General features: G+C 47.2%; 1 protein-coding gene across 3 annotated transcripts in view; it reads left to right on the top strand.

Moving 5' to 3' along the window:
• The first annotated feature begins 4,545 nt into the window (after window positions 1-4,545).
• Window positions 4,546-23,095, top strand: part of Bcl2l1 (BCL2 like 1) — a 55,384-nt gene continuing 36,834 nt past the window's right edge. Inside the window, exons 1-2 of one of the 3 annotated variants that reach the window (XM_042694447.1) lie at window positions 4,546-4,922; window positions 5,223-5,740. In XM_042694447.1, the coding sequence (XP_042550381.1) occupies window positions 5,363-5,740 (378 nt within the window). In that variant the 5' untranslated portion in view covers window positions 4,546-4,922; window positions 5,223-5,362. Of the gene's footprint in view, window positions 4,923-5,222; window positions 5,930-23,095 lie in introns of all 3 variants that reach the window. The other 2 variants (XM_042694446.1, XM_042694445.1) reach the window with 2 other exon arrangements.

Below are 23,095 nucleotides of genomic sequence, written 5' to 3'. Positions count from 1 at the left end.
TGCCCAGGCAGGCTTCGAACCATGATCCTCAGATCTCAGCCTCCTGAGTAGCTATGATTACAGGCGTGAGCCACCAGCACTTGGTTTGCATTATTCTTTTGCAATTTCTTTCATTCATTGGGTTGCTGAGATTCATTCATATTACCTGTAGTTACATCCTTTTGTCTTATCAAATCATATCCTAATGTGTAAACAGTAAGATTTGGTTATTTATTACAGTAGGAAGTTTCCAAACTTTTTTTCTTTTTTCTTTTTGGTGCCAGTTCTGGGCTTGAACTTAGGACCTGTCTCTGACCTTTTTTTGTCTCAAGGCTAGCACTCTACTACTTGAGCTACAGCTCCACTTCTGTCTTTTTTGTGGTTAGTTGGAGATTAGAGTCTCATGGACTTTCCTGCCCAAGCTGGCTTCAAACCACAATCTTCAGATCTCAGCCTGACGAGTAGCTAGGATTTTATAGGTATCAACCACTGGCGCCCAGCAGTTTTCAAACTTTTGCTATTGCAAATATATCATTGTAATACATCATTCCTGTACCTGATCTTTTTTTTTTTTTTTTTTGATGCTTGATAACATACTCAAACTTTTTTTATTGTGAAAATACCATACAGAGAGGTTACAATTACATTGGCAAGCCGGGCGCTGGTGGCTCACGCCTGTAATCCTAGCTACTCAGGAGGCTGAGATCTGAGGATTGCGGTTCAAAGCCAGCCCAGGCAGGAGAGACCGTGAGACTCCTATCTCCAATAAACCACCAGAAAACCGGAAGTGGTGCTGTAGCTCAAGTGGTAGAGTACTCGCCTTGAGCTGAAGAGCTGAGGGACAGCGCCCAGGCCCAGAGTTAAGCCCCACGACCGACAAAAACAAAACAAAACAAAACAATTACATTGGCAAGACAATGAGTACATCATTTCTTATCAAGCATTGTTGCTTCCTCCTTTGTTTTCCCTTACCATCCTTTCCCATCTTCCCCCTCCACCGCCCCTCCCCCGTACCTGATCTTGTACATGTGCAACAATTATTTTAAGGCACTTGCAAGAGAGAATGGAATGGCTGGGTAATAGGTCTATATTTTCTTCAGTTCTCCTAGGTAACAATAAACTTTCACAACATTTTTCCACTATATTGAACCACACTTGATTTTATCAGATTTTTCTTTTTACCAATCTGGCAGGTGATGAAATAGTATTTCTCAATCATCTCTGAAGGGTTGTTTTCAAGGCTATCGAAAACACCACAGAGTTTCTTTCCCAAAAGACTCCATCTTTCCAAATTATAAATCTCTTCCTGTCTTTTCTGCTTCAATAAACCCAGCTGCTCTTCTGCTTCCTACTAAATGTCTTACACAAGTATGTACATGTTCTTCCCTCCATAACTTCCTTCTCAGCCACCACACACACACTGCAAAGACTGCTAAGTCTCTGGTCAGGCAATACCCACCCATTAAGCAAGCAGGGATCTCCAGCTGGGCATCCTCAAATTCAATTCAATGCTTAAGATATGTTATTCACTTGGAGGTAACATCAGACACCTCCCACACAGGTTGAGAACTCAGTCTCAAAGAATGCCCACCCCACTTAATAGTGAAGACTCCTGAACTTCTCATGACCATTATAAATTAGTATTATTACCTTAATCCTTTCCTGAGTTCCATTAATTTGCTAGAGCAATTCATAAGACCTCATAGAAACACATTAACTGGTTTATTGGAAAAGGGTATTACAAAAGATACACATGAAGAGATGCTTAAGTTGGGCACTGGTGGCTCACATCTGTGATCCTAGCTACTTAGGAGGCTGAGACCAAGGTTCGAAGCCAGCCTTGGCAGAAAAGTCAAAGACACTCCATTTCCAATTAACCAGCAAAATGCCAGCCTAGAGATGTGAGTCAAGCAACAGAGCCTTAGCTGTGAGCAAGAAAGCTGAGCAAGATCTTCAGACCCCTAGATCAAGCTCCAGTACTGGCACACAAACACACAAAAGATGCTTAGAATAAGGTATGGTAGAAGAGATGGTCACTTCCATGCTTCTGGAACACTACTTCCTCCAGGAGCCCAGTCTTTGTTGTTGTTGTTTTTCTGGAAGCATCATTATGTAAACACAAAGAAACCACTGGTCATTGGTGATCCATCTAACCTCTGCAAGTTAAGAGTGAGAAATGAAAACTCCTAGCCCTCTAGTCCTGCCTTGGTTTTTCCTTTTTTTGGGGGGCGGGGGGGTCTGGTTGTGGGGCCTGAACTCTGGGCCTGGGCGCTGTCCCTCAGCTCTTCAGCTCATTGCCTTGGTCTTTCCTATCACAGTCCCCACCTCAACCCCTTCTGAAGCTACCTAGGAGCTGCCAGACTTCTGGCAGTTCATTTTCACGCAGGAAGATATATACCACTTAAATGGAGGTGAACATTCACCATGTCACAAATGCATGTCTCTGGACACAGTTCATCTGCCCTCTGCTGGGCTTCCAAAGCACACATAAGATTTTCATAATAATTATTGGAATAGAGCCTTAGAAGTTGCTTTTGCTAAAAGCACAAACTGTTCTCTTGGGAAACTCTTCCATGGGAAAATGAAAGCAGAATAAAAGCTAGGTGTTCCAGAATCTTCTTTTTTGTGTCCTTTGCCCTGAACTAGTCAATTTGCAGCCATCAGAATACAGGCAGGACTAGGCAGAAGATCAGAAGTCACTCTGACTTGCTTATTTTGATCAGGCTGTTTTCTTCAAGTAATAAAGTGAAAATGACTTCTTCCAGAATCCCTCCCAACATAAGGGCTGAAATACTGACCACTGGAACACAAGTGACTGTGACTGTTTATGTGTACCTCTCTTCCCCTGACCCTACTTTGTTGTTGTTTTTTAATCTATTTAAACCTGTAGCTCATGACTGTGCCCTGAAGACAGATGAAGATGAATTGATGTCTTCCTGTGGCTGCTTGTACCATATAATAAACCTTTCTCCATCCTTCACCATATCTTCACATTTGGCATATAGGGACATTGGCTGGCCCCGATATGTGGCTCTCCCAGAGTTTGGGCCCAGGGTCTACAACTCTGGCATCAATAGGGCTGTTTCTTCCAACAGAGTAGCAATTTCCCTGTGATGAGAACCAAGGCTGTCCCCTTAAGTCGCAATTATCTCATGATATGAACCTGAGCTGTCCTCAAATTTTGATCTCAGCCTCCTGCGCAGCTAGGGTTACAGGTGTGAGACACCAACACCCAGCTGCAAGTGCTCAATGAGAAGTTGTTGTTACACTATTACCTATTTTACAGTTGATGAAGTGGAGGTACCGACCAGCTGAAAAACCTGCCCCCTCAGAAAAATGTGCTTAGCCACAACGCGAACGCTTTTTCCTCTATACAAACTGGATGTATGGATGGAGGCTACCGATGGAATGAATGGAAATGTGACTATAATTGTTAGCGTCTGCGGTTTTCCCTAGTCTGCCGCCAGGGGGCGCTGCCACCCAGGGCTTAAAGCCAGTCGCTCCAGGCGCGCACTCCTCGTGCGTCTCGGGCTCGCGCGCGCTGCCGCGGCACCGGAAATGACTGAGCTTGCAAGTTCCCCCGGTCTCTTCAGGGGAAACTGAGGCCGGCTTGTTCGGGAGAAACGGCGTGAGCAGTCAGCCAGGTAGGCCGGCCTAGGTCCGCGGCGCAGAACTCGGCAGCGAAGAGCCCCCACGTCGGGAAGCTACCGGGCCGATGAAGGGGGATGTGGCCCCCCACGGTTCGCTGGGCTCGCAGGTGAGAGCGCCACCTCCCCGCTGCGTGACAGGCACCGCGCCCAATAGGATCCTTCGCCGTCCCGCTTCCGTAGCGCCTCGACTCTCTGATTGGCTACGCCGGGGCGGGCCGTCGGGGGCGAGACCCCTCCTCCCTGAAAGGTCTTGGGGGCGCCCCTGAGGGAGGGCGGTTGCCTAGCAACGGGGCGGTGGCTCGGCGGGTACCCGGCCTAGCCAGCGCGAGAAGGCGCGAGGCTGCAAGCCCACCCACCCGGGGCTCCAGAGAGGTGCAGTCCCCTCGTCCTCGAGCTCTCCCGGGGGGACTCTGGCAAGCTGTCTTGGGCCCGTGCCCAGGAAAACGTGGTCTCAGCTGTGGGGTGGGGAGGGGGAGGCCTCGAGCAGGCCCAGACCCCTCTTTCTGACCGGTGGAGAGGCCCAGCGCCTCCCCGCCCCTCAACCCCGTCTGTCTTTGTGCCGGGTGCCGGCGGCCATTGTGTCCGGGTGGGGAATGGAGGACCTGGCAATCCCCCACCGCCGCGTCCCGGAGCTTTTGGAGAATCCACAGAAAACCCGTGGCGTTCGTGGGGTGTCTCCAACCTTGAGCCGCCCGGAAGGACCTGGGGGCGGCCTTTCGGAAGTCCGAGCGCAGAGCCGCGGCAGCGCCCCCCACCCCCCGCGTCTCTCTGGGAAACCCTGAGCCCCATTCAGAAGTCCCTCCTGGGTTCCCGAAGCCTCGCCCGGGGCCGGTGCTTACATAGGAAGAAAGGAAGGGGAGGGAGGAGGAAGAAGGAGAGAGGGGGGGGGGGGGAAAAGGCAACTACGCGGAGCCCATACCTCCGGGGGAGTTCTCCTGGCTCCCAGTAGGAGGCGGAGAGCCAAGGGGCGTGCGAGAGCGAGGGGGCTGGGCTCCCGGGTGGCTGGAGGCTGCGGAGCGGAGCGGAGAGGCCGCCTCGATCCGGGCGATGGAGGAGGAAACCAGCGAGGGCGCAGGTTCCTAACGCTTCGCGATTCCTGGGCGGCCTTCCGGGCTCTCGGCATTTACCGGGTCGCATGAGCCCTTCGGCCGGAGCTGGTTCTTTTGCCAGCCGCCGGGAGGCCGGTTGAGTTACCGGGGAATCCGGCTTGCCAGCCTCCTCTTCCCGACCTATGATACAAAAGATCTTCCGGGGGCTGCACCTGCCTGCCTGTCGCCTGAGACGGATTTGAATGTAGGTGGTGCGGGAGGGGGACTTGCCCATCCATGGGGGTGACTTTCCGCCAGGAAGGTATTTCGGAGAAACGGGGGTGGCTGGGATTTTTTTTTTTCTTTTAAGGCGGATGGGATCATTCAGAGCCCATTAGTCCTTTGCATTTGACTTTATTGAAGTCCCTTAAAACCCGGACTCAGACCTTCTTCATAAGAGCTACAAAGAAATCAGGTCTGGTACCCGAAGGAGGACTGGATGGTCGTAAGGGTAAATGGGCATATGCAATTTAATTTATTTTTGTGTTTGTTTTTTCCCCTAAAGCTCTTTCTCTCTCTTCAGAACCTTATTTTGGCTTTGGATCTTAGAAGAGAACCACTAAGCAGAGACCAGATTCTGTGAGTGAAGCAGGTGTTTTGGACAATGGACTGGTTGAGCCCATCTCTATTATAAAAAAAAAAAAAATGTCTCAGAGCAACCGTGAGCTGGTGGTTGACTTTCTCTCCTACAAGCTTTCCCAGAAAGGATACAGCTGGAGTCAGTTTAGCGATGTGGAAGAGAGCAGGACTGAGGACCCAGAAGGAACTGAATCGGAGATGGAGACCCCCAGTGCTATCAATGGCAACCCATCCTGGCACCTGGCGGACAGCCCCGCGGTGGTGAATGGAGCCACGGGTCACAGCAGCAGTTCGGAAGCCCGGGAAGTGATTCCCATGGCAGCTGTGAAGCAAGCGCTGAGGGAGGCAGGCGATGAGTTTGAACTGCGGTATCGACGGGCATTCAGTGACCTGACATCCCAGCTCCATATTACCCCGGGGACAGCGTATCAGAGCTTTGAGCAGGTAGTGAACGAACTCTTCCGGGATGGGGTAAACTGGGGTCGAATTGTGGCCTTTTTCTCCTTCGGCGGGGCACTGTGTGTGGAAAGCGTAGACAAGGAGATGCAGGTATTGGTGAGTCGGATCGCAAGTTGGATGGCCACTTACCTGAATGACCACCTAGAGCCTTGGATCCAGGAGCACGGCGGCTGGGTAAGAACCACGCCCCTTGTGTTTCCCTGTTCGGGGATCCCCTCTGCCCTTCCCCTCCGTTCCTTTCCTAGTGTTGGGTGATTGTTGCAGATGTTGATTGTTAAGGAGACCTGCCTGGCTTCATTTCACCAGCAGAGGTTAACAACTCTTTGAGAATATGAATGACCTAGTTGAGGACCCCCCATTCTTTATTCTACTCACCCTCTTGATCCCACCTTTTCATATTTACATTCCAGTGTCTCAGCAAATGAAAACATAGCCTGTATGTTCATTTAGATGGAAACCTTTGAGAATGGGAAGTTGGCCTAGGGTTCCCTTTACTTGGATGCAATGGTTTCCCACACAGAAGGTGATGACCATAATGCATGGAGACGCTGGCCACCCCGTGACCCTCCAGCCCCTCCAGCCTCTCTCCTGAGTCTCAGTCCTATCCTGCCTTTCTCCTCAAACCAAGCCCCCTTTATTTCAGAGTATGCGTATATGGTACTACTCAGACCATTTGTCCAGGTAGGCATTCCCACTGCCTTAGATGGCTGAAAATTGTCAGGTTTTAGGCCAGTCTGTGCTAGTTGTATTTGTGCTGTGCTCCTAAGTTCATTTTCCCCAAAGTGTGCAACTTTCTGCATGGTTGGCTTGTTTGTAGAGCTCTTGCTGTGTCATGCATTAAGCCCTAGGACTTTTGCACCTCCCTGCCTGGGGTTGGTTGGGGAGCTCCAGCTGCTCTATCTGTTACTTTCCGGCCACAGCCCAGGGGCTTTGTTGTTGTTATTGTTAGTACCGTTTGCTGGCAAAGTAAAAACCCAATCTGTGGTGCTCCGTACAACATGAAGATGTGGTGACAGATTGGATGAGTTCTGGCTCACTCACTGAACTAGTAGTGTGACCTTGGGCAGCCTGCTTTACCTTCTTGAGCCTTAGTTTCTTCCACTAGAAAAATATGGCAAGTTTGCTTGCCTTGCAGAGTGTCCAACTCACGGGGATAGTGTGAGTAGGGATATCAGTGAGTGTCCTTCCATAGAGCAGTCCTCCTGCCCATCACTCAGGATGAGATACAGGCTGGTTTCTTTACCTGTGGTTCTGTACTTGGGTTGGGTGAGCTCTGCTGTAGTTCCTTGCTCATCTCTGCCTGAGGGAGGTACAGGGCTCCAGAGGTATTCTGTTCCCCAGAATATGCAGGAAACTAACTAGCTAAGGAAAATAAGTCATCCATTGAAGGAGCTGAGGTGGAAGGGGCCATGCTCCAAGGACTCAGGAATGTCAAGAATGCGGTTGTCCATAGGCTGGGCCAGGGTGTGGTAAAAGCACTTTACTCACAAGCAGGAGACCTCCTGGATTTGCTCTGCAGCCCCACCCCCTCTTCCATTTCCTTTCTTTTTTCCTACTTCATCTCTCCCGCCAGCTCTTGTGAAAGGCAAAGGGGTCAGGTCAATGAATGTCAGGTGATTGGAGTGGCGGTGTAGGAGGTAAATGTGGTGGGCTCTGGATGTACAATGGAAAGTCTTTCTGTAAATAGACTCCCTGGAAGATAAATGATTAAATTGTTCCTGTAGGTGCCTCTACCTGGTATTTTCCCACCTGCTTTGATTCTCTTTTGGATCAAATATTTGTTCAACTGATTTATGGGAGGGACTGGATTGCAGCTCTTCCGACACAGCCTCTGAGTATCTCCAAGTGACTTGGGCTCTTTACCTACCTTGCTCAATTGTTTGGCCTTGGTCCTAATACTAAGAGGCCTGTTGCCATCGACAAACAAAAGGCAAATGGGAAGAGGTGCCTGGTCTGCCAGCCAGCTTCTATAGAGGGTACTCTAATGACAGAATTGCCAGTTGCCCCATGGTGCCCAGTTAAAGAGGGCTTAGAGCAACTCTGGGCAAGTTCACTAGGCCTCCACTGGACTGAAATTCCATCTTCTATCTTTTTTCAGTAATCACTAGAACCCATTGGGCAACATACCCTGTAACATGTGGCTTCTACTTGTGGACAAAAGGGATATGTGCAGAAAAGCCAGTTATGGCACAACCATTTCTGGATGTGCATTCTTCCCCCAAGGCCAGGGGGTAAAGAAAATTCAAGACAGGATCTTTTGAGCCTTAGAAGAAGGTACCCACCACTTTTCTTCTCAGGTACCCTCCTCTTCTGAGCAGTACACAAGTTACAACATCCTTAACCTTCTGACACTTGCAGCTTGGGAGGTCCTTGAGTGTAGGAGTTCCGGCCATTCTATCCTTGGTGTACTCTAAATTTAGCATCCCTACAGGAAAGGGCCAGGAACTAAGCCTTTATTGAGTACTTACCTCTTACATATTAGGCTTTGTGTTTAGTTTGTTGTTGTTGCTTTTTAAACTCAGGGCCTGAGCGCTGTCCCTGAGCATTAGTGCTCAAGGCTAGCACTCTACTACTTGAGGGACACCACCACTTCTAGTTGGCTGGTGGTTAATTGGAGATAAGGGTCTCATGGACTTTCCTGCCTGAGCTGGCTTTGAACCGTGATCCTCAGATCTCAGCATCCTTAGTAGCTAAGATTACAGGTATGAGCCACTGGCTCCCGGCTTGTTTTAGTTCTTTATTGAGCATGTCCTGTAAGGCAGGTGCTAGTCATAAACCAGACATGGTATCTCCCGTCACTGAAATGTATGTTCTTTCATGTGTTCCACACATTAACCTTCTGAGGTAGATGGACTTACTCCTAGTTTATATATGAAGTTCCTAGTGGATAAATGATCCTAAATTGTCTCTCATCCAGTTAAGTGACTGAGTTAGAATTTACACCATGCTTGGCTTAACAACACAGCCTAAACACTTTCCATCCATGTTAGGTTGTCCAGGAAGTAGTGAAGTAACAGACTGGCACAGCAAGCAGAGATGCTATTGGGCTGAACGCATCATGGTTTGTGAAGGTGTTTGCTCTGAGCTGTGATCTTAGTATTGTCCAGGTTAACAGTATGAAGGACAGTGCCTTTGTTATTGGTGGCAAGTTCCCAAAGGTATGCCTAGCCTCAGATTCTGGCACTGGTGAAACATTTAATGTCAGGTGGTTTTCTGGGTTTGTGTTTTTATTGCTCAGGCCCTAAGTAGATGACAGTGGTGTGAGTACAGGGAGGTAGCCTGCCCCTCCTAATTGTAGGATGATGCTCCAAGGACTGGAATTCCAGCCTCTAGCCATACTGCTGCATGCCTGAGTCACCTGGAAAAACGCTGAACCTGTTTGTCTCTCTAGTCTGTCTCTCTCACCTGTAAAATGGAATAATGATACCCAGCTGCCATAGCTTGACTCTGGTAAAGAATCTAGAATAAAAGCCCTTCCCTACCTTAATTGTAGGGTGGAAACACTTCTTTTAATGAATGGGTTTACTCCTTCTGGGGACTGAACTTTACCCCCTGCAGTTATTACTTAGGAAACAAAGCCAAATCCTGAAATATTCACTGGAATATTGTATATATGACCTTCTGCTAGATGGAAGGATTGCTGGGTCTTCCAGTGGGAATGAGGGTGAGGGCCCAAGTGGGCTAGGCCATTTTGGGACAGCTATCTCTGGAGAAACTTTTTTACCTGATGGAAACACCATTGCTGAGAACGAGCAATGGCCCACATGTGGGGAGAAGACCTAACTTGGATTTCCCAGGCTGCATGGCCCTGGGATCTCTTAACATCTGTAGGTGTCTTCTCAGATGTCTGGCTTCTTCAGCACGGATATATGCTTAAAATATCTCAGCTCCCTCTGCAAATTTGGTGAGTCTGTGGTTTTCTTGGGGAAACCCCATTAGAAACCCCAAACGTGGAAATTTTCAGTAATCTTATTCAGATCACCAAATTAGGTAGAAGTGTCTCAGGGGCTCCCCCTTGGAACACCCACTTCTCTTGCATGTACATTTTAGGTTGCTCTTAAGGTTCTGTTGCCATCACAGGGATTTCCAGACTTCCTAGGAAGTCTGGAAACAGCCTTTCTGCTGTTTGAAAATTACCCAGGTAATTTTTTCAAGGGCCCCAGTGGAACCTGGAAGATTTTCTTGACTTTCTTGTGGGTGACCACCAGACATGTGTGGGCTGCATGAAATAGCAATTGCTAGCTGATCCATCCTCTGCAGACACCTGTCCTAAAGCCACTGAGCATGAGCATCTTCTATGCTCAGCCTCTCTGTTTTTTCCTGTGTCTTCCCATCATGGGGCCTTCTTTCAGCAATTGTGGTTGTTTCTGCCTTCAGCATATGCAGAGATTTAGGGGTAACTCCCAGTGAACTACTATTCTTCAGAAAAAGGATCTTCTACTACCTTTAGTAAGATCTCTGTCCCTATCCCCAACCTCCAGTCTAAGTCTAAGGATCTTCCTAAGACTCTCTCTCTTTTCATAATGCTTTTTTCTTCTGTCCCTGAAGCCTAGTGTGTCGTCATTATTCCAAGTTGGTGCACAGGAATCAGACAATCCCACTGAGTCTTTTGTGTCTTTTGTGTTTAGCCTGGAAGAATATGTTAACAGCTTCCTGTGTGTGAAGGGAGATTCAGCCCTTTTTTTTTTTTTTTGGGCAGTCCTGGGGCTTGAACTCAGGACCTGGGCACTGTCTCTGAGCTTGTTTTGCTCAAGGCTAGCACTCTGCCACTTGAGCCACAACTCCACTTCCTGCTTTTTCAGTGTGTGTGGTACTGAGGAATTGAACCCAAGTCTTCATGTATGCGAGGCAAGCACTCTACCACTAAGCCACAATTCCAGCCTCTGCCTTTTTTATGAAAGTCTCCAGCACATCTTGCACAAGGAAAAGAGGCCAGCAGCAACAGTTTAGGTTGGTGTGGGGAAGACATTTCTAACAGCTGTACTGTTTTGCAAGGTTGGGAGCCTCCTGAAAGTCCACACCTTAACTTTACTGATTTCTTCTTGTTTTTTGTTTTTTTTTTTTGGGTCCAGTCGTGGGGCCTGAACTCTGGGCCTGGGCACTATCCCTCAGCTCTTCAGCTCAAGGCTAGAGCTCTACCACTTGAGCCACAGCGCCACTTCTGGCTTTTTTCATTTTGCTTATGTGGTGCTGAGGAATCGAACCCAGGGCCTCCTGCATGCAAGGCAAGCGCTCTTCCACTGAGCCATCTTCCCAGCCCCTACTGAATTCTTCTTAACTGAGCACAGGTCTTAAGCACACAGATACCTACTGAAAGAGTAATGGTCCTTTAACCTAGTTATTCCTATTTGATTCAGGGTATGCTGAGCTCCTACTCTATGCCAGGATTTTCTAGGTATAGGGCAGTTAATAAAACTGAGTTTCTGCTTCATGGTGCTCCCAGTCTATTGGGGACAGAGACAAAAAATACATAATGGCATGTCTGTCAAAGGAGGATATGTATAGCACAGATTATACGGTCTGGTGATACTGAAGCTGTCTTAGTTTTCATGAGTACAATCTCTTTAACAATATTTTCCCTGTTGTTAAATTACCTATGACTCCATATGTATATCAGGTGGCAATAAGTACCCTGAAGTAGATAAGGTAGGTTGAGGCATAGGACATAGCCTAACAAATTTAAAACTTAAAATTGTGATCCAACTGCCTAGCATGTGGCTCACGCCTGTAATCCTAGCTACTCAAGAGGCTGAGATTTGAGGATTATGGTTTTAAGCCATACTAGGCAGAAAATTCTGAGACTTTTTAAAAAATCTCTAGTTAATCAGCAAAAAGCTAGAAGTAGAGGTGTGGCTGAAGTGGTAGAGCACCAGCCTTAAGCAAAAAAAAAAAAAAGCCAAGAATGCAAGGCCTTTAGTCCAATCTAGCACCTGCCTCGAAAAGAATGAAAAGCAAAAAAGGAATAGAGGCATGAGGTGGCAAGGTGGCCACCGGCTTTATTGGAGAGTGAGGGGAAAATGTACAGAGACTCAAGTTATTTTGTTATATGTGTCAGATAATAGAAGTTATCTGAAGCAGACAGACAACTAATATTTTTTATTAGATTTCCTGTATTAGCTGTTTCTTTTATAAAGTTGACAGTTTTCAGAATTCCTTCTGTGTCTGCAATTTCTCAGAATAGCCAGCTCAAAATATGCCAAAGGATGTACATTCAATCATATTTTGGGCTGGTGTGTCCTGAGCCCCCAACAAGACCTGTAGAAGGTGAGATGGTAGATAACATGGGCTCCAAAGGAAATGTGCTTGGCATTTTCAGGGGTGGGCAAAGGGGCTAGAGTGACAGAGAAGAAAGAGCAAGGGGCAGAATGGTAAGAGGTAAGGCAGAGGAGAGAAGGGAAAGGTAACTAGAGCCAGGGCACGAAGGGCATTACCAACCAGCGTGAGGACTGAGCTGTAAAATGAGAGCCCGGTACTCTGAATTCTGTACAGGTGGCAGTAGGGACTCAAAAAAAAAAAGGCTGGTGCAACTGCCAGATGAAAAAGCATTGTGGCTTTAATATGGAGGAGGAGCTGGGAAGGTGGTATGACCAGCCTTGCAAATGATGGATTATTGGTGGATCCATCTCTCCCCACCTTGGAAGCTGTGTTTTTTAGCCACTTGCAGATCCTAGGCTCAGGTCTAAAATTAGGCTATACCTGTTCTTCAGAATTCTTCAATTCTCTGTACATGTAGTTTTCTGATGAATGGTCCTCCACTGTAGCAATATTTTTGTCTAAAGTCCTTGCTTAATCCCTGGCTAGGTTTGTAACCTTTGACCTTCCTACACCTTAGAGGTGGTATTGAAGACTATTCAAAGAAATTGCTATTCAGGAGGCTGAGATCTGAGGGACTTGATTGGAAGCCAGAGGGACAGACATTTTGGGGAAACTCTGCAGTTCACCAAAAGCCAGAACAGGCATATCTCAAGTGGTGGAGTACCAGCTGCAAACAGAAAAGCCAAGCAAGAGTGAAAGACCCTGAGTTCAAGCCCTAGTACTAGGACCCCCCCCCCCCAAAAAAAAAAAAAAAAAGTATGCCTGAGATACGAGAGCTGAGTACCATGTTGATAATTTTTTTTCTTTGGTTGTGGGGCTGAGCCCTGCCTCTGAGCTCTTTTTTTTTTTTTTGCCAGTCATGGTGCCTGAACTCTGGGCCTGGGCACTGTCCCTCAGCTCTTCAGCTCAAGGCTAGCCCTCTACCACTTGAGCCATAGCACCACTTCTAGCTTTTTCTGCTTATGTGGTGCTGAGGAATAGAACCCAGGGCCTCATGCATGCAAGGCAAGCACTCTACCACTGAGCCACCTTCCCAGCCCTCCCTGAGCTCTTTTTGTTCAAGGCTAGCACTCTGCCACTTTGAACCACAATGCTACTTCTGGTTTTTTGAGTGATTAATTGGAGATGAGTCTCACTGAGACTTTTCAGCTCAGGCTGGCCTTGAACTGACATCCTCAGACATGCTCAGATTCAGCCTCCTGAGTAGCTAGGATTATAGGCATGAGCCACTGTTGCCCAGCTCAGTATTATATATGTGTGTGTGTGTGTGTATATATATATATATATGTATATGTATATTTATTTATTTATTTATTTTGCCAGTCCTGGGGCTTGAATTCAGGGCCTGGTCACTGTCCCTGAGCTTCTTTTGCCCAAGGCTAGTACTCTATTACTTGAGCCACAGTGTCACTTCTGGCTTTTTCTGTTTATGTGGTACAGAGGAATCAAACCCAGGGCTTCATGCATGGTAGGCAAGCACTCTACCACTAAGCCACATTCCCATCCAATAATAATTTTTAATGTATTTACTACAGAACTTTACTACAGTACTTATACAACCTTTTCATAGAATTTTAAGCATTCAGTCTTTCTTTTTCTCATTGTGATGTTCAGGCACACCCTCAGAGCAGTCCCTAACAGTATTTCTGTCCTGTCTTGGTAAGAGCTCTGCACTCCCTGGTCTGACTTTGCTCCTTACTCTAGCCAAGTAAATCACTTTACTCCCAGGCCCCCAGTTTTTGGGCAAGATGGGGGCCTTGCAGTAGACAGCCTAGGAATCCTGGTTTTCATTGGCCTTCAGCCTATTGCAGATTCCATCAAGTTTGTTCTGGATTAGTTGTTGTAGCATGCTTCCTGTATGGACACATGTAGTGCGGTACCTTACCAGGTTGGCATAGTCTTTTTTTTTTTTTTTTTTTTGTCGGTCGTGGGGCTTGAACTCTGGGCCTGGGCGCTGTCCCTCAGCTCTTCAGCTCAAGGCGAGCGCTCTACCACTTGAGCTACAGCGCCACTTCCGGTTTTCTGGTGGTTTATTGGAGATAGGAGTCTCATGGTCTTTCTTGCCCGGGCTGGCTTTGAACCGCGATCCTCAGATCTCAGCCTCCTGAGTAGCTAGGATTACAGGCGTGAGCCACCAGCGCCCGGCGGCATAGTCTTTTTACTGGCTCACAGGAATGTACTTTACACTGACAGCCCACAGCTTACAAAGTGCTTGTTTATCCTCCTCCTTGCCTTTTTTTTGACTCAGAGGTAGGCAGGAAGGATAGCATCTCCTTTTTACAGGAGAGAAGTATCCTCACTACTCACTTGTTCCATGATGCTGGCAAGTCTTTTGACTTGAAATGGCTACAATAGCAGTACTTTGTTCTGAGGATTCAGTGAGCTAATTCTCCTTTAGTCACATTATTTGTCCTCTCATTTTTTGTTTTTAATTATTATTTTTGCTAGCAGCAGGATTCAAAGTCAGGGTCTCCTGCTCACTTGGCCTGCATACTTGGTTGATGCTCTACCACTTGAACCATGCTTTCATCCCAGTTTGTTTTTTTGTTTTGTTTTGCTGGTTATTTTGGACATGGAGTCTCTGAGACTTTCCTGCCCCAGGCTGACTTCTGTTGTGAGGTGAATCATCCCAGAAGCCACATTTTGAAATATAGAATATTAGAGTCTTTATTATACAGTTAGCAGGCTGCAGGCAGCCAGTTGTTACAAAGACCTGTAGCCCCCAAATATACATAACACAGCCAGGAAACATGCTAGAGAAGAAAGAACAAAAACAATACCAACAAGCAAATTCAGCTTTAATGGGAAGCTGAATTGGAACACCATAATGACCTGTGGCAAGCCAGGAGCCAGGACACAGGACACGATCACAGAGACACGTGGCATGATGTAATAGTGTCTGGTCCGGGCCTAAATAAGGCCTGCACAGGGGGCAAGTCCACAGGAAATTCCCAGTCCCAGGCACTGGACTGACAGATTCAGTAACCTAACAGCCAAGGGTCCACTCCTGCCTCCAGAGATCAGACATGCCCATCACCTGAGAGGCAGGTGATTAGCTTCCCCCAGCATGAAGACACGATGCTAGATAGACCCTGTCTTCCAACCATGTGGCCAATATGGCACTGGCCAGACCTGACCTCCTTACTTCAGACAGCAATCCTCCAGATCTCAACCTCCTGAATAGTTTAGGATTACAGGCATGAGCCACCAAATCCTGTTTATTACATACTGATCTTTGCCAAAAATGTTTTGTAGGGAGAGACCACCTAGGAGACTTTTTGCCATTTGGTTTGAACTCTTATGAGACTCAGGCCAAGCTCGCAGGAAGCTCCAGGCTTTGGGGGCAAACTCCAGAGTATCCCTTGGATCTAGAGGTTTTGCTCTTGCTCTTCAGGAAATGCCATTGCAGTGACTTCCATAGACTACTTCCTGTCCTAGCCCAGAAGCCGGATTCCTGCTGGCAAGAGTGTGGAAACGGGAAAGTGATGTCCCTAGAGGCACCCACCCCCGTGTGTCTCCTCCCTCCTCCACCCTCCTTGTTCCCAAACTACTTTTTTGGGACGTGGCTCTACTCTTGTCAGTTATTGTTCTTCACACCTATTCCCTTCCCCCTTTTCCTGACTTCTCCCTCTGACCTGTGATCCTCTTTTAAGATTGAGAAAAATGCCTTTTTGTTTAGTTCTCCCAGGCCATTTCCCACACCCCACTCTAGGTCCTGGGAGTTTGTCAGAACTCCTGGGTTCCCTCCTCCATTCCTTCTTTCAAGAGCAGTTTTCAGGAACTCCCCCTGGAGAGCATTGAACCTGTCACTCAGGTACCCTGTGCCATCTCCCAGGGATTCCTACCTATTCCTTAGGACAAAGATTCCTTAGAGAGATCCGGGGGTTGGGTTTACTTAAATCCTGCCTCTTGGAGATGGAGGGTGGAGATAACAGTGGGTGGAGAGAAAAGGCCTCCTCCCCCACCCCCACCTTTCTGGAGGAAGCTTGGAGGTTGAAAACCTTGTTGGACAATCATCTGAGGAATGGGAGCTGGCCTGGGAGGGGTTGGAATGCACTCAACTATGCTTTAGATCCTTTGTTCTACTCTTCAAGGGAAACATTCCCCTCCCTCCTCCCTGGCCACACACGTGCCTTTGTTCCCCAGTCAGAGTCAGGCACCGCTGGGTACACAGTGTCCCTTCTGTGGAGCCTGGCTCACCACCCCAGAGACTGGCCCCTGGTCAGAGGGTACTGGGATTTTTGCCCAGGAGCCCCTAGCCTCGTGGCCTTTCCACAGATGAGTTTCTTGCAGGCTGAAAACTTGCCCACAAATAACTGTCCAGGCACTTCCTTGGAATTACTCCATTGGATGCCAGTGTCCCAGAATTAAACAGTTCCTCCCTCTTATTCTGCTTGGTGATTAATAATTATTGTTAGCATTGCTATTAATAGGACCTAACATTTATTGAGTGCTTACTCTATGCCAGGCATTGTTCAAAGTGCATTAACGTGTACTAATTGATTCCATTCTCACAGCAACTCTGAAGTAAGTGCTATTATTATCATCCCCTTTTCCCAGATGAGGAAACTGAGGTACAGAGAGAGGTAAAGCAGCTTACACAAAGATATCTCAGCTAATAAGTAGACAAGCTTGGAAAGGCAACTTCAAAGCTCCTACTTTTAAATACTGCAGTGTGTTCTTGTTTCCAGTTCGGTGGTGTCTAGATGACTGCTGGCATTTATCCAGTGCTCACTACATGACAGGCCTTTACTGACATCAGCTCTTTGGGTTAGTATCTCTACAACCTTGTCAGTATAGGTAGGGCACAGATTTGAGAAGGCTCATAGTTAACAAGAAGTAGACTCAGAATTTGAAGCCAAGTCTGCCTTGCTCAATAGCATGTGCTCTTTAGTTCTAGTCCTTAGAAATCCTACCGGGTAGTTGGTATCTTTATTTTAGGCTTTAGAAAACAGAGCCTCAAAGAAAAGTAATTGCCCAAGACAGTACAAGTAGTACCAGAAAGAGCTGGTATTCAAAATTGGGGTGTTTGGCTTCAAAACACTACCACCACCTTAGTAGTCTAAATATAATGACAGTTCCTTTTATGTGCATGGTAATATTTGATAATTTACCGAACTTCTTTGTGTATGTCATTTTCTAGCCAATGATGAGGTAGGTGAAGTGGGTTATGTTCAGCCTCATTTCCAGGAAGGAAATAGAGAAAAGTCTAGTCACACAGCCTGTGGCAGCATCAGATGCAGAAATCATCTTCTGGCTTTTAACCTATTGTTTCTAATGTCACCTGCCTCCCTCAAGGCTGGATTCATTGCTCAGAGTTGTCCTGGGAGTTTAGTCTTCTTTCTTCTCTTCTGTCTCTCTTCTATCTTCTCTACTCTATTCTACTACTCTATTCCTTTTCAGCAAATATTAATGAATATCACCCAGTAACTTATTAAATTATGAATCCGTTGGTGGACTAATCCATTCATGGGGTCAGGTTCCTCCTGATGCAGTCATCTTCCATGGCTCTTGATTCTGAAATCTACTATTTGGAGAATCCAAATCTTTAACACATAAGTTGTGAAGGGACATTTGAGATCCAAGCCATAACAATATGTATTCATCATTACCAACAGATGCATAGACAAAACTCTGGACTCACATTTGAAACAGTTTGACTCCTTGCTGGCAGCAAAAACTACCTGAGAGGATAGCCAGCTTACCAGAGTAAGCAAGGTGTGAGAAAGTGAAATGCAGAAGAAGTAGTTTTAGTAATGATAAAAGTTACTGTGTGAGCCAAGCACCGGTGGCTCACGCCTGTAATCCTAGCTACTCAGGAGGCTGAGATCTGGTTCACAGCTAAAAGCCAGCCCAGGCAGGAAAGTCCGTGAAACTCTTATCTCCAATAAACCACCAGAAAACCAGAAGTGGCGCTGTAGCTCAAGTGGTAGAACACTAGCCTTGAGCTGAAGAGCTGAGGGACGGCGCTCAGGCCCAGAGTTCAAGGCCCACAACCGACCAAAAAAAAAAAAAAGGTACTGTGTGGGTTGAGAAAGGGGCTTGGTAGTAGAGTGCTTGCCTAGCATGCATGAAGCCCTGGGTTCAGTTTTCTACCACATAAACAGAAAGAGCCAGAAGTGGCTCTGCGGCTTAAGTGGTAGAGTGCTAGCCTTAAGCAAAAGAAGCTCAGGGACAGTACCCAGGCCCTGTCTTCAAGCCCTAGGACTGGCCAAAAAAAAAAAGCTACTCTGTGAGCTTTCTTTTTTTCTTTTGGTCTGTCATGGGGCTTGAACTCTAGGCCTGAGTGCTGTCCCTCAGCTCTTCAGCTCAAGGCTAGCACTCTACCACTTGAGCCACAGCACGGCCTTTTCTGTTTATGTGGTGCTGAGGAATTGAACCCAGGGCTTCATGTATGCACTCAGTAGTAGAGGCAAGGACACTACTACTGAGCCACCTTGCCAGCCCCAATCTGTGAGCTTTCTTTGGTACAAAGAAACCATCTTATTTGTTACCTACAGCTGCTTTGTGGAGGAGAATCTGGGGCTCAAAGGCTCCACAGTAATACGGTAAGAGGCAAAACTGAGTCTTAAGAGATATGTCTTGTGCCAGCTCATCTGAGGCAGTAGTAGACTCAAAAACTCTTGGTAAATGGCTGTACTAAATCTGTGGTATAGACTCCAAAAGTGGAAGAGGCTATACCTGCTGGCTACATCCTAAATGTGCCCTAGGCCTCTGCCAAATGGGCCCAATTCCACCATCAGTTACCTACTTGATCATTTGGCCCACAGGCCTCCACCTTCAGCCTGTATCAGCACCTTACACCTTTTCCTCCTAGCCAATTGCAGTGCCAGCCTAGATTCTTCTGCCCCAACAGTGGAAAGGGTCAGGAAGGGAAGAGGTCACTCACTGATCGCTTGACTAGTCATAGTTTTCTCAGCAATATGACTTTGTACTATTCATTCTGGGGTGGTAATTGAAGTATCACCTCCCCAGAGGCTACCCATATTGACGTGTTTCTTGTCTAGCTTTTTCAAGAAAGCATACATTCTCAGAATATAGGACCTTTCTTTTTTTGCCTTCATTCCTAGTATCTAACAGAATGCTTGGCATATAAGTCACTCAACAAATGTTTGGTGAATGAATGACAGCATAGAGATCTTGATAGCTGTCTGACATGTAGTAGGCCTAGTATACGTGTATTAGGCTCCCATACCTATTAGGAAGGAGTGGATTATGAAAGCTTTCTCTGTTCTGCTCTTCTTTTTGTGGTACTAGGGATCAAACCCAGTACATTGCTAGAGAAGAACTCTACCACTGTGCTACATTACCAGCCCTTTTATTGTAAGACAGTGTCTTTTAGGTAGCCTAGGATTGCCTTGAACCCTTGATGCTGCTATCACTGTGTCCAGCTCCAAAAGAATATGATAGGGGCAAGTTAGATGGGTGAGAACCAGACAGACAGATCTTTAGGATGGATATGTATGAAGTATTTGGGATATGAATAACAAGGTAGCCTGGCTAGAGCTGGTCAAGCAGGCTAGGTACCTGTGGCTCACATCTATAATTCTGTCTACTCAGGAGGCTGGGACCTGAGGATCTTGGTTTCATGCCAGCTCCAGCAGACAAATTTGCATGACTTTTATCCCCAATCAACCAGCTAGAAGTAGAGGTTTTGCTCCAGTGGCAGACTGCCAGCTGTGAGTGAAAAAGCTGAGCAAGAGCATGAGAGTATGAGGCCTTAAGTTCAAGCTCCAGTACTGGCACACAAAAAAGGAAAAGGAAAAAAAAAAAAAGCTAATCAGGCTAATAGGAGCCTGTGACTGACCGATGACTGTGCACTCAGGGCAAAGGGATGGAGATGGCTAATGGTAGGGGTAGGTTCAGAAGCAAGAGGCCCAGAACACCCATGGGATGCAGTCAGGTCTCCACTGATCCCCAAGAGAAAGATTCCCTTCCCAGAAGGGCTCAGAAGGCAGAGTTTCAGGGAAGCAAAGGCCAAAGGCACTTGCGACTTGCAGATCAGGTAGGCTGGCCTGGTTATTTTGGGGCTAAGAGCCAGGTGCAGATTCAAAGGATTGATTGAAGCCTTTTGGCAACCCTGGCCTCCACAGGGTATAAACATCACCTGTCTCCTGCCACCTGCTTCAACAATGGCATCAAGGTGCCTTCGGCAGGACTAAAGGGGCCCAGCTTTTTCTTGCTTCCCTAGTGAAGCAAAACTAGCTTCCCAGAGAGGCTATCCCCTCCTTCCTGGCCTCACAGCACCTTCTCCAAAGGGCCTAGGTGACCATAAGGAATCTTCTGGCAGGGAGCACCCCATGTTTCAGGCTCAAGGAAGGCAGAGTGGCGCACCAGGGGCCTGTTGACAGCTGGGCCCAGCTGGGGGAGGAGTCCGTTTGGAAGCAGGTGCAGATTTCGGGGAGGGTGGGGCCTGAAGGGAAGTAGGGATCTTGGTAGACTGCAAAATTTCCCTCCCCCTCCCCCAGCCACAGCTGGCTTCTCCAGGAACCTGATGACCTAATTACCATGCCTAGAGATACTTAGCTTAGCTTGCCATTCAGGGCTGAGCCAATCTCTCCTCTCTGAGGCTTTTTGGGTCCAAAGGGTGCTGTGGCATGTCCCTCAAAGGGTTCCTTTATAAAGAACATGCATCCTGTCAATGGACTGGCTTCTTGCCCAAGGAAGGAAAGAAGATGCTTATTTCCTCACTCCTCCCTGCCAGTCCTAGGGAGAAAAGTCTCCCTCCCCTGTCACCATCCCGTGGTGTCCCTCTGTAGAAGATTGGTGGGTGGCCAGTAGAAGTAACAAACTGCTTTAATGTCAACAGAGAAGGAAACACCTGTTCTCTTCTCAGTGAGTATTAAAAGCTGATGGTCTGAATGAGGAAGACCTGCATGGGGACTCTGGAGACCCTTGCTGTCTCTGACAATTCCTGGTGTTTCTGATGCCTGCTCTGCCAGGAGAAATTCCATCACTGATAGAACTAGGAACAAAGTGGAGCCAATGAGTGCTGAATCCCACTAGTTCACTAGTTACCCTTGACAAATTACTTAATCTCTCTCAGCCTTAGTTTCCTCATCTATAAAAAGGGGATAATAACATACAGTGCTTTTCATGAAACCCTCTTGCGAGTGTGAAAATGACAAGCTGCATGGAACATTCAGCATGGAGCACTTACCCTGGAGCCTGGCATATAGTAATTACTTGGCTACTATATTACTCCCACTATCAGATGGTGTTCAAGTTGCTGTAATTGTTGGTGGAGCTACTCTCCAAGAACAAACTTTTTTTTTTTTTTTTGGGGGGGGGGGGGTCTGGTCATGGGGCCTGAACTCGGCCTGGGCGCTGTCCCTCAGCTCTTCAGCTCAAGGCTAGGGCTCTACCACTTGAGCCACAGCACCACTTCCGGCTTTTTTCTTTTTGCTTATGTGGTGCTGAGGAATGGAACCCAGGGCCTCATGCATGCAAGGCAAGCACTCTACCACGGAGCCACCTTCCCAGCCCTCCAAGAACAAACTTTTAGAGATTTTTTTTTTTCCTTTTTTGTCGGTTGTGGGGCTTGAACTCTGGGCCCGAGTGCTGTCCCTCAGCTCTTTAGCTCAAGGTTGGTGCTCTACCACTTGAGCCACTTCTGGTTTTCTGAGTGGTTTATTGGAGATAAGTCTCAAGGACTTTCCTGCCCAGGCTGGCTTTGACCCTTGATCCTCACATCTCAGCCTCCTGAATAGCTAGGATCACCAGCACCCTGCTGAGCTTGGAGATTTTTAAGATCCCTAAAGCTGGGGGCCTTGGCTCACAATATAGTCTCCCACCTCCTCTTCAGGGCCTCAAGTCATAATGTATACAGTTGGCACATTTGTTGACTAGGCATTTGGCAATGGGGCATATTTACTCTGATCTTTGTTAAGGATCTCCAGGAAGGCAGGGACCCTCTTCCATGTTTGTTGACTTGTTGGAAGAGTTAATAAGTTAAATATATAAAGTGCAATAGGAACATGCCTGCCACTCAGTAGGTGTTTAACATGCGTTTATGTGGCTAAACAAAGCATCATGAGAACTCTGGAGTTTGTTTAGGACCCACCCCACCATCCCTTCTTGTTTGCTGCATGGCCATAATAAGCCTTGTGCCCAGGCTCTGCCTGTTGCTTCATGTGTTGAAGAAAGATAACACATGCCTTGCCTCACTCGTTGGCTAGCAGAGAACCCCAAGGAGGTGATAAGTGAGAAAGCACTTTGAGAACTAGAAATATTTGCACTTGTTGATGCTCTTTGACTCAGGTCCCAGCAATAGCTGTATCATTCATTCAGTCATTGAACCAACAAGACTTTGTTTTAATAGACATGGTATTGTATCACTTATCTGACTTTGTGAATTTGGGCAAGTTACTTCTAATAAGCCTGGACACCTATAAAGTAGAAGTCATTCTTTATAAGATGAGGTACTCTGAGTTTATTGGGAATGGAAAATGTGACCTTTTTCACTCTCATCAGCTACTACTGGGCCTGGCACTAGGTGGCCAACTGTTTGGTGACCAAGTTAACAAAAACATTCCTAATGACGAATAGTATAGGTGAAGTGCCTGATGCACTTCCCAGTGCAGAGTAGAAGTCTAGGTCTTTCTCATTTTGAAGCTTGGTCATTTATGACTGAGCCATTGGCTGCCTTCTGCCATCAAAACTAATAGGCAAGCTCAGATTATTGAGTGTGACTCAGATGGGAAGTAGAAATGGGTGTGACTCCTAAACCTAGGATGTCCTTGCATGCCTAGGCTGGACTGCTGAGTGGGAGCTCAGTGTTGCTTGAACATAAAACTAATTGCCGAACAGCCTCACCCCATGCTCACCTCTGATTCAGAACAAGAACAACTGGCCCTTTTCTTATACTCCTGTTGTTTCTCAGGAATGAGAATGTTCCTGTCCCCACAGCACCAACATTCAAGTGGAACTCTAGGAAGTACCATGTCAGGACAAGCCCCCCCAGAGAGTCCCTTAGAAATGACCCTTTAGGGAAGGTTCCCGGGAGGGAGCCCAGGTCTAAGTCTG

The sequence above is a fragment of the Dipodomys spectabilis genome, unplaced genomic scaffold (genome assembly GCF_019054845.1).
Source record: "Dipodomys spectabilis isolate Male_0828 unplaced genomic scaffold, ASM1905484v1 ptg000175l, whole genome shotgun sequence".
Taxonomy (NCBI): domain Eukaryota; kingdom Metazoa; phylum Chordata; class Mammalia; order Rodentia; family Heteromyidae; genus Dipodomys; species Dipodomys spectabilis.
The sequence above is the reverse complement of the archived record's forward strand: the minus strand, read 5'-3'. Positions and strand labels throughout refer to the sequence as shown.